The sequence below is a fragment of the Crinia signifera genome, chromosome 4 (genome assembly GCF_055691185.1).
Source record: "Crinia signifera chromosome 4, ASM5569118v1, whole genome shotgun sequence".
Classification (NCBI taxonomy): Eukaryota; Metazoa; Chordata; class Amphibia; order Anura; family Myobatrachidae; genus Crinia; species Crinia signifera.
Window position 1 is genome coordinate 146,915,430 of NC_139220.1, and position 13,057 is coordinate 146,928,486.

A 13,057-nucleotide genomic window follows, 5' to 3' on the forward strand; every position below is an offset into this window, starting at 1 on the left:
TCTTAGATGGCCCCGAGTAGCATCTTTTCTGCATCTTCAACAGAAATATACGCTACCCAGGTCTGAGCTCCACCACTACCTCCAGATATCCCACTGGTGGAATAGTGTCTCCTATCGAGCTAGTCCCTCACACACTTTAACCGCCTTAACCAATTTGACTCCAATGGAGATATTACATTTTGGTATAAAACTCTTATAGAATTACTCGACACCCCTAAATCAAAAGCCCAAGAAAAATGGGAAGCTGATCTAGACATACAGTTCTCCGACGCCCAAAGGAGAAAAATGTTCAACTCCTCCCACTCCATGTCACGATGTTTGAACCACATCGAAATGCATATAAAGCTGATTCATAGACTCTACCTGACCCCAGACAGATTAAATACCTTCTGGCCCTCGTGCTCTAAATTATGCTGGAGAAATTGCGGAGAAATTGGCCACATTTTTCACATATTCTAGTCCTGCCCTCTTATCACAACCTACTGGAAAGAAGTGTTTCACCTAGCAAGACAGGTCTTGGATATCCCACTACAACCTACTCCATCAACAGCACTCTTAAACATACTCCCAGAAACTGTCCTGTCCCATAAGAGCTACGTTTGGGACACATCTTTATCGCAGCTTGGTCAACCCTGGCCCAATCCTGGAAACAGCCTGCCCCTCCCCAAATCTCAAAAGTTATACAGAAAATCAATTTTAGCTTTACTATGGAGACAGAGTATATATCATATTCATTTTCTACCTCTTCCCCGCTGGTGAGATGGTCCTACTGGCATAAATGGTAAAAACTCTCCAACTCCCCCTGGACCATCCCCTTGCGACCCTGGTCAATTCAGTCTTAATGAACGTGGCTCACTGTCTCCGAATTCTACATAAGTCCTCTGGAGTGTTACTGTCCCCCAAAATGTACTCCATCCTTAACTCTGTTCTGTGGTTAAATATGTACTATGACACCCGTTACATCCTAAAATATGCATATCATTACTTGTGTTCATATCTTATATATTTAATGTACTGGATTTGTTATAATATTTATTTCTCTTTTTTTTCTGCTAAATTGTATATATGATTTTGGAATCTAAGTATGTTACCCCCACTATGTAACCCCCCCCCCCACACACACACACACACCACTTCCCCTTTCTACTTTTTGTACCCCCTCCTTTTAAAATTTGTTGAAAAATCAACCATTTCAATAAAAAAAAATTGATGTTAAAAAAAAAAAAAAAAACAGCGTGGAATGAAATTAAATAGTCAGGGGTATCCCTTACCCAGGCCTGATGGTGGAGCCACAGGTGGAATAGTTCAGAGTGCTGGGAAGGTTCCTGATCCGATTCAGACTGCAGTTAACCGATGTGTTTCGAGCTTGCTAGCTTTTCCTCAAGGCTGCCAAGCTAGCAAGCTTGAAACGTGTCAGCAGTAGCATGGATGAATCAGACTCTAGATAATGGCAGATCTTTACCTGTGACTTCCAATCGCAGCAAGCGCCTGCAATAGCAATTGCGTTATGAGCCTGATTCGGAGTCAAAATCTGAGGATCCCCTCCTCCTTGCGGACAAGAATGAAACTCGCTTGGCAGCTATGTGTGGCCCCAGTCTTAGCGGTACTTGAGGACTAAGGTTAGGAACCAGTGATCTAAGTCCTTGCACATGCATATGCACAGATGTACACCAGGGAAGGGATTGCACTGGTATTAGCATAAAGCCACACATCCCACTGCTCTAAAAAATGCAAACACAAACACTATAGCAGTGGTGGCCAACCCGCGGCTCACAAGCCGCATGCGGCTCGCCACGCTGTAATGTGCGGCTCCCGTCCCATCGGCGAAGCGGGGTTTTGAATTTGGCACCAATTCCGCTGCCAATTCAAAACGCCGCATCGGCAGCCAATAGGAAACGGCCGCTGCGAGCCAATCAGCGCTCGCCGCGCCGTTTCCGCCGCGCCGTTTCCGCCCCGGTGTCTGACATCAGACGCCAGCGGGAGGGCGAAAAGTCGTCTCCACGCCGGCAGAGCGCAGGAGCGCTCCTGAAGACGCCGGAGGACGGCGCAGAAGACGGCGGCGGGGAGAAGAGTTCCGGCGCCGCTGAAGAGGCCAGAAGACGCCGGGATCAAGACAGAAGATCTCCGGCGCTTTCTGCAAGAAGAAAGTTGATGGCTACCGGAGAGGCCAGCGGGGGTGGGAAGCAAAAGAGCTGACGAAGCTCCCCCCAGCGGCCTCTCCCAACACCAGGTAGGGGCCTTTGGCCTCCTACCCCCCATCCACCCTAGACCACCGGGTGTCGGGCACTAGGCCCGTGGGCACATTCAGACCCTTCCGGCCTGTGGGCGCATTAGTCGGGCCCTCTTGGCCCGTGGCTCATTTGTTTGTTGGGCCCTCCTGGCCCTCTAGGTGGGCCCTTTAGTTAGGAAGCTGGGCCCTCCAGCATAGGTGTTGCACTGTGGGCAACACCTGTGCTGGAGGGCCCAGCTTCCTAACTGTAGGGGCATATGATGTTTGGCACTGTGGGGGGCATATGATGTTTGGCACTGTGGGGGGCATAAAGTTTTGTCATGTGGCCACTCCCCTTGTGTCATATGACCACGCCCCTGACCACTTCCCCGATCACGCCCGTTTTTGGCGCTCGCATGATGTTGGCTCTTTGGCTTGACTGACGATATTTTTCGGCTCTTTACCTCTGACCGGTTGGCCACCCCTGCACTATAGTATCGGACTCAGAAATAGCCGAATTGTAGGCACAATTGTATGCAGGCTATTGTTCTCTGTGAGCTACCAACTGATTTAGTAGTCTATTGTATGGGGGAACCCCCATGAAATGCTTTGTGTTCCCATGGGTGAATCCCCCAGCCTGCCACCAAAAAGCAGTCCCTATGTGTCATTACACAAGTTAATTTGTCAAAACAAGTATGAAAATTGCCCCTTTTTTATAAATTACCTGTAATGTTTACCTTATACAGGAAATATACACCTTTTTTTACACAATATTTTTTTATTTGAATTTATGTAACAAATGTGAGCGACGCTGGCATTTTTAGCAGATATTTCCCACAGATATGTTGGCACTCAAAGGGTTCAAAGAAAAAGGCAATACAGTATATGCATTTTTATGACCATTGTATTATGAATTAATCCATTTAAAAAGCAAGTGAGAGAACAGAATATTTTTGCATTCGAAAATTATTCACCCAGAATCACACTCGCGCCGCAAATTAAAGAAAACCGGAGCAGTTAGTAACATGTTTCAATCAATGCTTGTGCCCCTCTGCAGCATTTTCCCACATGCCTACTTGTGTGCCCCATATGCCTCCAGAGCCTTCCTGTTATTAACCCCCCCCCCCCCCCTGACGCCCGGCAGCATGTTCCCCACTACACCACATCACTGCACTACCTCCCTATTACCCAGTTATTCATTACACTACATCATGCTGCAATGCCCCTGTGCATCACTCACTACAAATCAATGGCCCTACAATATCAAAACATCCCCACTACAACCCCCTGAAATGCTACACTACATCTCCCCTACATGCCGTTCTACAATACTACACTACAACGCCCTGAAATACCAAATTCTAGATGCAGACAAGCTCGGCTTTGCCGTTGAGCATCCTAATTGAGACAAAGCTGCTGCAACAAATATGAATGTGGATTAGGATGACATTCACGCTTGATCACAGGAAAACATGGCTCTGTGAGCTAGCTTGCAGCCTGGTGTAAAAATTAGCACCCACGCCACATGTGCCTGCCATGGGTGTGATGAGTTTTACTACTTCTGTACACCACTACACGCCATCCCCTACATGCTGTACTACATCACTACAATAGAACCAGCCTACATGCCTTACTGCATCACTAGACTACATCTCCTGTATACAGTACACTGCAACTCCCATGGAATGCAGTGTTATACCACTACACTACAACCCCCAAATGCTCAGCACATGAACTTAGTCAGAATATTTAATAACCAGCAAACAATATCTTCCTGACCTCCCATGCTGCATTCAGCACATAACTGTATTGGCAGGGTCAGAAAAAGGCTTCCCAGATTCCAGGATTGGTTTCCCATCTAAATCATTGTATGCTTCATGTAACTGATTACAGAATATGTAATACAAAGGTATTTACCTCCACACAGTGGGCCTGACTCATAGTTGAATGTTAAGGCCATCGCAGATGTGATTTTTGATTCAGACAGATGATGGGGCAGATGTATTAAGCCTTAACAAGAGATAAATGCAAGGGTGATAAGGAGAGATAAACATCCAGCCAATCACCTGCTAACTGCTATGTTACAGGCTGTGTTTGAAAAAAGTCAGTAAGGAGCTGATTGGCTGGACGTTAATCTCTCCTTATCACCCTTGCATTTATATCTTGTTAAGGCTTAATACATCTGCCCCAATGTGTGAAAATATGCTATTTGAATGGCCGCTAGGATCTGAATAGAGAAGCCCACTGGATCCTATGCAGCTTTTTACACAGGTGCGAATAAAGATCCAGCAAATGCTGACTCCTCCAGCAAGTCATCTACTTCCATAACTGAGACACGGGTCCCGATGCATCTTCGCCACCACTCCCCATTACCTCCCACAACAGCTGCTTTCTGTCAATCAATCGCTAATGCATCCTCACGGTGAGCATAATCGAAAATCAATTACATGGGCAGTTTACCGATATTTGCTCCATTATAAAAAAAAACATTGGCACAACTCTGAACCAGACCCAGTATTTTCAGGTTTTCCTCACAACGATCAAAACAAAACACTAAAGTAGTGTACACACGGTGCAATCTACTTTTTATTCAATCTGGATCAAATCCGCACTGCACATATTCGATTTAGACTATATAGTACAGATCTGTACCATATACTCTTGCTGCACAGTCTATTTTTCTATTCGATTTCGATGCCGCGGAGCAGCGCATCGGGATCTAATTGAATGAGTTTGATTTGATTACATAAGCAAAATCAAACAGAAAAATAGACTACATCGAACTGTGTGTATGCCCTATAACAGTTATTGCATTTTTCACCATCATAACGTGTGCCGCAGTTTAAGTGAAAGCTTTATCAAAAACTAGGAAAATTATAACTCTGCTTCATTGCAATTAATTGAATGACTTACACTATATTTAACAATGTAAATGAATGATAAATCACAGGCAAGCTTGGCATCTGTATCATACCTTAACTGCAACTCCTCTTGTTTCTGGAAACTCTAAAAGGTGACAGCTCAGCTCTTCAATGCGATTGATGCATAATCTCCGATCAGAGGTCCTTTTCAGCGACTGAACCAAGGACCTTGTTCGGTTGTCCACGCTTACCCGAGCAATAACCTGGGTTTACAAAGAAAATATTAGTTTCCAAAATGTGTCCAAAAGTATCCGAACATTAAAGAGCCTAATAGAAAAAAGGTATCATTTACTTTTGCACTCAAACAGCAATATTAATATAAAATCATGGTCATTTAGATCTTTATGTATTGTTATTTTTATATTGCAGTTTTCTAAGTGAAAGTTCCTTTCACTAAGACCTTTATCATCGACTATTTTAAATCACCATAGAAGTACCTGTGTCTGTATTCGCTTTCCCTAATGCATTAAAACAGTGGTATCCTCCTTTGGAGGAAAAAATGGGCCACATTTATGAAAAAGGATTTCTATGTGATTAGAATAATTTAATTTACTAGTATTATGGAAGTCATTTACTCAGTTTCTAGCTATTGTGGTCAGCACTGCCACCCCCACTAACCCCTTTCTATATACCTTCATGGTCATTGGGCCGACCAAATTAATGTCGACGTACATTGGGTCGACAACTGAAGGTTGACATGGTCAAAATGTTGACACAAGCATTAGGTCTACATTCAAATGGTCGATATGGGGTTTTTACGCTTTTTGTCCCATATTGGTATGACACGTCTGCTTGCTATGCTGGGCACACTATTCTATTCTCCCTCCACGCCCTAGTGGATGGTATGGCACAAAACACTGCCTGTCCTACAAAAATATGCAAAAAACCCATGTCCACCCTTTGACTGTTGACTTTCCCAATGTCAACCTAATGCTTGTGTCGACCCTGTCGCCCTTGTCCATCTTTTTCCCTGTGTCAACCTAAGGCCTGTCGACCCAATGTAATTCGACCTTAATTATTGTATGAAATAGAGCATGACAAAATAATGACAAAGAACAGAGGAGCTAAAATATGTTAAAACTGAAGGTTTAGATCGCAAGGCCTTAAAAAAAAAAAAAAAAAAAAAAAAAATCGAAATATATTACAAAAAGATTACATATATTTTAAGAGAAAATGATCAAACTCAGAACATTCTTTTGTATTACAATGGGATTTATTTTAAGCTGTTAGCCAACTCACCTTTTCCCTCTGAAGAAACAACCGCTTGGCTCTTTCATCTGCACTTTTGTCTTTATTTATCTCGTCTTCGTTTGTCTTCACAGTCTCATTACCGTCTAATTCTTTTCCCTTTTCCTGTGATGTATTCTTCTGCTCGCTTTTCATTTTGGGCACGAGCCCCCCAAAGTAGCTTCCCACAAAAGCATGCACATTATTAGACTGATTTGAAAGGAAGTTTGAAATACTACTTTTCGGAGCGACTGCATTCACTTCTGTTGCAGATGGCAAATCTTTTTCCTTATCACTGCTGATTTCTATACTGTGGCTTTCGCCTTTCTCGGAAATTGTATTTCTTTCCATACTTGTACTGCTAGCAAAATAGGAGTTCACGTGATTGGCTAAGAAATTGTAGGTCTCCCCAAAGTTAGTAGTTAGATAACTTGGATGGAATAGGCCTGGCTTGGTATCAATGCTTTCAAGTACAGAATCCACAGGACTGGATTGTGATAGGATAGAGGTAGGTTCTGCTGCACAATCTAATGCCTTCGACTGACCTGGAAGTGATTCTTTGCAGATTTCCTCATTTATAACTTCTGCAGAGTCTATCTGAGTTGCACTAACTTCACTTATTTGGACTTTTTCTTCTTTCCCACCATTGGTTGGAGCTGGCTTTGAACGTACAATGCGTGAAATGAATTCGCTATGAGTGCTTGAGACAGCTTTGGAGACAGAATCAATAGTATTCTTAATTCGGGACATAGACGTCTTTGCTATTGTTATTCCCTTTGAAGAAGTAGTACTGAGTTTGGAACTTACTGAATAACTACCCACTTGAACTTTAGTATTAAGTAGTCGCCTTCCTGCAGATTTTCTGCATAGCTGCTTGCGTTGCTGAATTTGGGATCTAGAACTACTGGGGTAAATATGAAAATATTTGCAGCAGGTATATATGGGCCTTAGGTCAGGTTTTCTCCAGATACTCCTTCTAGTAGTCCATAAATAAATATATGTATCCAATAGCAGCTGCACAGACATTACTCAGAGGTATGATTTAGTTGTGTGCATAACATTTGCAATTATCTGAAAGAAGAAAATAAAACAAAGTTACAGGTAGCCAAATCTTTGAGACCAGTAGACACACCACTAACACTGTAGTGATCATGGTCATGATCTCAAAAAACACCACTATCTGTTGTAATGTCTAGTTTTTAGAGAACAAAACACACTGATATGTTGGGCGAAATGTAATAGGGTGTGATTTTTTAGACATGTGCGATTTTTGGTCAAAAACGGCCGAAATCGCACATTTTCCGAAAATCGCACATTTAATAGGTTGAAAATCGCGGTAAAAAATCGCACTTTTTACCGCGAAATCGCACTTTTAGAAGTGCGATTTTTAGTCACATTTCAATTCGCATCCAGATGTTTTCCCATTATAAAGTATACAACTCGCAAATGTAATAGGGTGCGATTTTTGGTCAATGTTACCAAAAATCGCAAAAAAAATAGACCAGGTTCTGACAGGCGAATTTGACAGAACCATGCACAGATCATTGAGATCTGTGCATGGTTCTGTTAATAAAAATGTGTAAAAGTGTTTTATAAAAAAAAAAACGGCGTGGGGTCCCCCCTCCTAAGCATAACCAGCCCCGGGCTCATTGAGCCGGACCTGGTTCCAAAAATACGGGGGGACAAAAAGCATAGGGGTCCCCCGTATTTCTGAAACCAGCCCCGGACTCTTGGACCGGTCCTGGTTCCAAAAATACGGGGGACAAAAAATCTGGGGGTCCCCCGTATTTTGAAACCAGCACCGGGCTCCAACAGCCCGCGGTGTCATGCCACAGCCGGGGGACACTTTTTATACAAGGTCCCCCGGCCAAAACATGAGCACCGTGGCTGGTCAGCCTTGGACGGGGTACCTGGAGGAGTGGGGACCCCCCCAATAAAGGGGTCCCCCCCCCCCCAGGCTTCACCCGTCCAGGGCTGAAGCCCGGGGCTGTCACCGGCGTCCGTGGCCAGTGGACGCCGGCCTGATAGGGTTAAATCCATCATACATATCATTACATTGCTTTTTACCGGCGAACTACAAGTGCCAGCAGACCTCCCCCGCATGCTGGGACTTGGAGAACCACAAGTCCCAGCATGCAGGGCATTAATGGGCCCGCTGGGACTTGTAGTCCACCTGTAAAAAGAATGTTTATAAAAAACACACACACAGAGAAGTACAAGTTTATTACACACACACACCTCAATTTTACACCAGCATACTTACCATTCCTGGATCCAGCGCTGGTCTGGCTGCTTTACAGCCGGCCCCCTTCCGCACTGACAGGCAGCGGGGAGAACCGGCTTTCTCCGTTGCCTGTCACCGGCTTTCTCCGTAGCTTCTGTAGCTCTGTCCGAGTGCTACAGAGGCTGAGAGCGCGATTGGCTGAGCTACAGTATGCGTCTCCATGGAGACGCATAGCTCAGCCAATCAGGACTGAGCTATGCGTCTCCATGGAGACGCATACTGTAGCTCAGCCAATCACGCTCTCAGCCTCTGCTACAGACAGAGCTACAGAAGCTACGGAGAAAGCCGGTGACAGGCAACGGAGAAAGCCGGTTCTCCCCGCTGCCTGTCAGTGCGGGGGGAGCCGGCTGTAAAGCAGCCAGACCAGCGCTGGATCCAGGAATGGTAAGTATGCTGGTGTAAAATTGAGGTGTGTGTGTGTGTGTGTGTGTAATAAACTTGTACTTCTCTGTGTGTGTGTTTTTTATAAACATTCTTTTTACAGGTGGACTACAAGTCCCAGCGGGCCCATTAATGCCCTGCATGCTGGGACTTGTGGTTCTCCAAGTCCCAGCATGCGGGGGAGGTCTGCTGGCACTTGTAGTTCGCCGGTAAAAAGCAATGTAATGATATGTATGATGGATTTAACCCTATCAGGCCGGCGTCCACTGGCCACGGACGCCGGTGACAGCCCCGGGCTTCAGCCCTGGACGGGTGAAGCCTGGGGGGGGGGGACCCCTTTATTGGGGGGGTCCCCACTCCTCCAGGTACCCCGTCCAAGGCTGACCAGCCACGGTGCTCATGTTTTGGCCGGGGGACCTTGTATAAAAAGTGTCCCCCGGCTGTGGCATGACACCGCGGGCTGTTGGAGCCCGGTGCTGGTTTCAAAATACGGGGGACCCCCAGATTTTTTGTCCCCCGTATTTTTGGAACCAGGACCGGTCCAAGAGTCCGGGGCTGGTTTCAGAAATACGGGGGACCCCTATGCTTTTTGTCCCCCCGTATTTTTGGAACCAGGTCCGGCTCAATGAGCCCGGGACTGGTTATGCTTAGGAGGGGGGACCCCACGCCGTTTTTTTTTTTAACTTTTTTTTTTTTGCACAAAAGCGCATTTATAAAAATGCGCACATTTTCATGACTGAAAATGCGCACATTTTCATGACTAAAAATCGCGGCAAATCGCATTTTTTTGCCGCTAATTCGCATCTCATTACATATGCGAATTCGCGGCAAAAAATGCGATTTTTAAAGGTGCGATTTGGTGCGATTTTTTTTTAGTCTAAAAAATCGCACCCTATTACATTTCGCCCGTTGTTTCCAGCCAAATCAAAACAACATATCAGCCTGGTCCTGTCACCTGCAATATTGGCTGGGTAATATGGGGTTCATGGTGGTTGGCTCGCTAAGCAGCTGTATTTGGCTGCTTAGTGAACCTTGTAACGTGCCTGCCCACGAGCGAATGGATGTTTTGTAACTCAGAGCAGCGTGTAAGCCCCCCCCCCCCCCTCGTCGCTCTGACACGCCACTCACCTCCTATGCTGAGAGCTCTTCCAGCAGTTTAAAAATTATTACAGGACCCCAGCAAGTTGCTGCAACAGACAGTACCTGCATGGCAGTGTTATGGAGGCACAAAATAATGGGAGGAGTCTAAATAAGAGACAATTCAATAGATTTCTCAGACTCCTTGGATCACTGATTGAGATTAGAAAAGTCATCAGCCTGATGGCCAGCAACATGGAGTCGTGACCCCATGCTGAGCAGTTTGAGAACCGCTGCTCTAGGCCAAAACTTATTTTTTTAGGCCTGTAACAATTTCAGATAATGAGTGGCCAAACACATCATGGTAGCTACATTACCACTATGGTTTGGGAAAAAATTGTGATGTTGGCAGTTGCAAATTGCACTAGAGAGTACTTTATAGCTGGGTACACTCTAGGCCTGGGGTAGCCAACTCCAGTCCTCGAGAGCTACCAACAGTTAATGTTTTCCAGATCTCCTCACAGAATCACAAGTGAAGTAATTAGCTCCACCTGTGGATCTTTGAAAATGTTTCAGCTAGTAATGAGTGCACCTGTGCAGCAGCTAGGTTGTCTGGAAAATGTGAACTGTTGGTAGCTCTTGAGGACCGTAGTTGGCTACCACTGCTCTAGGCAATGTGTGTAGCCAACCCTAGCCCTCGAGAGCTACCAACAGTTCACATTTTCCAGACAACCTAGCTGCTGCACAGCTGCACTCATTAATCACTGACACATTTTAAAAGATACACAGATGGAGCCAATTAGCTCACTTGTGATTCTGTGAGGAGACCTGCAAAACATGCACTGTTGGTAGCTCTCAAGGACTAGGGATGGCTACCCAAGCTCTAGGCCAGGCATGTCCAACGTTGGCCCTCCAGATGTTTTGAAACTACACATCCCAGCATGCTTTGCAATAGTTTTAGCATTCTCTAATAGCAAAACTGTGGCAAAGCATGCTGGGATGTGTAGTTTCACAACATCTGGAGGGCCAACGTTGGACATGCCTGCTCTAGGCAATGTATGTAGCCAACAACGCGATGCCGGCAGTGAGAAAGTACCAGCAGCTGGCGGCCGCCGCACTACATTCTGGAGGGATGCGGTTAATTTACCTACAATCAAAATCCCGATGGTCAAAATACCGACAACCATTGACCGACAAGGACAAAATACCGAAATTAGTTTTTTTTTCATTGAAACCGACTTGGACATACTTTACCATCCCAGTGGACATGGAGGGGGAATATAATAGTGTGCCGAGCGCAGCGAGGCACCGTGCCCGAAGCACGGTGTTCATGTCAACATACAAAAATATGAAAAACATGTGTCTAATTTTACCATGTCTGTATTTTGGCCTTCACGGTATTTTGACCGTCGGTCAATTGCTGTTGGTATTTTGACCATCGGGATTTTAATTGTAGGTAAATGATACCGAACCCATTCGGGATCATAACCCTCGCTAGTGATGTCCTCTGTTGTCCTGCATGTAGGGACCAGAGAATGACTTGCTGATGACACGCAGGTGAGCACATTGCCAGAGACATATACTGTATGTATGTATGTATGTATGTATGTGATGTTGCCCATAGCAACCAAATTCTACTTATTTATTTTGAACCTTCTCGAAGATAACAGCTAGAATCTGATTTGTTGCCCATAGCAACATCCCATCTTCAATAGAACTTCCATCGTATTAAATATACCATTATAGTGTGTACACACTGAACAAGTTTACCACTGTCATTTAGAACTGTTGGAATCAGCAAAATCATTAAAAGTATTGTGTAGTGTGTGCCTAGCTTAAGTCGATCACCATCAATTAAATGACCTCTTAAGAAAGAGGCTAGATAGAGTTGGAACCATCATATCTATACTCTAGCATAGACATCACAAGAACATTTTAGGCACCATGGCTATTTTAATGAGTACGGTATATTAGGTCGACATTCATCATGTCAACATTCACAAAGTTCATTATGTAGACATTCTTATAGAGTCAGCATTCAGTATACCCGAATGCTAATGTTGACATTCTGAAAATGTGGACATTTATGATGTCAACAGCCTAACTGATGTCATTCCGATGTTGACATACTGATAATGATTCAATTAGGCAGGAATTTAACTCCTAGGCCATGTGCCTGGGATCTGTTCCATGAATTCCTGCCAGTAGTCCAGATGCTGCATTTTTCATGGATCTCTGCTCACATCCTTCTGAGGTGCGAGCAGAAATCCAAATTCAGTAAGTCTTTAGGTCTGGTCACAAGTGTCACGCGCACCATCACTGCATCGTGCCCAGGACATACACAGTGTGATGGTCGGATGTGCCTTTTGGCTTGTCATGCGCATATTGCAAGTCAAAAACGTATGTGCAGGCAGTTTTTTTAATACTAGATCGTGTCTAGTTCAAATTGCACGTTGTTTTAGTGTATCGCATGCGATTTGAACTAGATGCAATCTGGTCCAAAACTCGCACAGCACAGATCGCACCATGTATAGGCACCTTTGTAACGAGAGAAGCCAATACCTCAAAGTCTTCACAAAACATTGGCTATTGTGGGAATACCCCCCAGGCACTTAGCATTGAATTGCCTTACTGAACCATGATTGCAGAAGAAACAGAAAAACGTATTTTCCTAGATGTGTTATACTGCAGTGAGAGCAGGAATTCATTTAGCAGTCTGTCAGGTTTTATGCCCCTGAAGAGGCACACCTATCACTGCTCCACCAATCACAACTCAGCACAAAGTGCACACCTCTGTACTGTCACACAAGGGCTGATACTGTCAACAGACCAGAGTGGAAAGAGACAGCTGTTGCTAGCAGGGCATAAAAAGCTTTTCAACATCTTCCAACTTCATATCTCAATCTAGTACACAAAAGTAGAACAGAAATAATAATGCATAGCTACTATGGAAAACAT

General features: G+C 44.7%; 1 protein-coding gene across 3 annotated transcripts in view; it reads right to left on the reverse strand.

Annotated features, from left to right (window-relative positions):
* PNPLA8 (patatin like domain 8, phospholipase A2) overlaps positions 1–13,057 on the reverse strand; it is a 61,782-nt gene that overhangs the window by 45,113 nt on the left and 3,612 nt on the right. For all 3 annotated transcript variants that reach the window (XM_083182724.1, XM_083182722.1, XM_083182723.1), the window contains 2 exons: positions 6,370–7,428; positions 5,184–5,333 (listed from right to left, as the gene is read on the reverse strand). In XM_083182724.1, coding sequence (XP_083038850.1) covers positions 5,184–5,333; positions 6,370–7,383 — 1,164 coding nt within the window. In that variant the 5' untranslated portion in view covers positions 7,384–7,428. The remainder of the gene's footprint in view (positions 1–5,183; positions 5,334–6,369; positions 7,429–13,057) is intronic.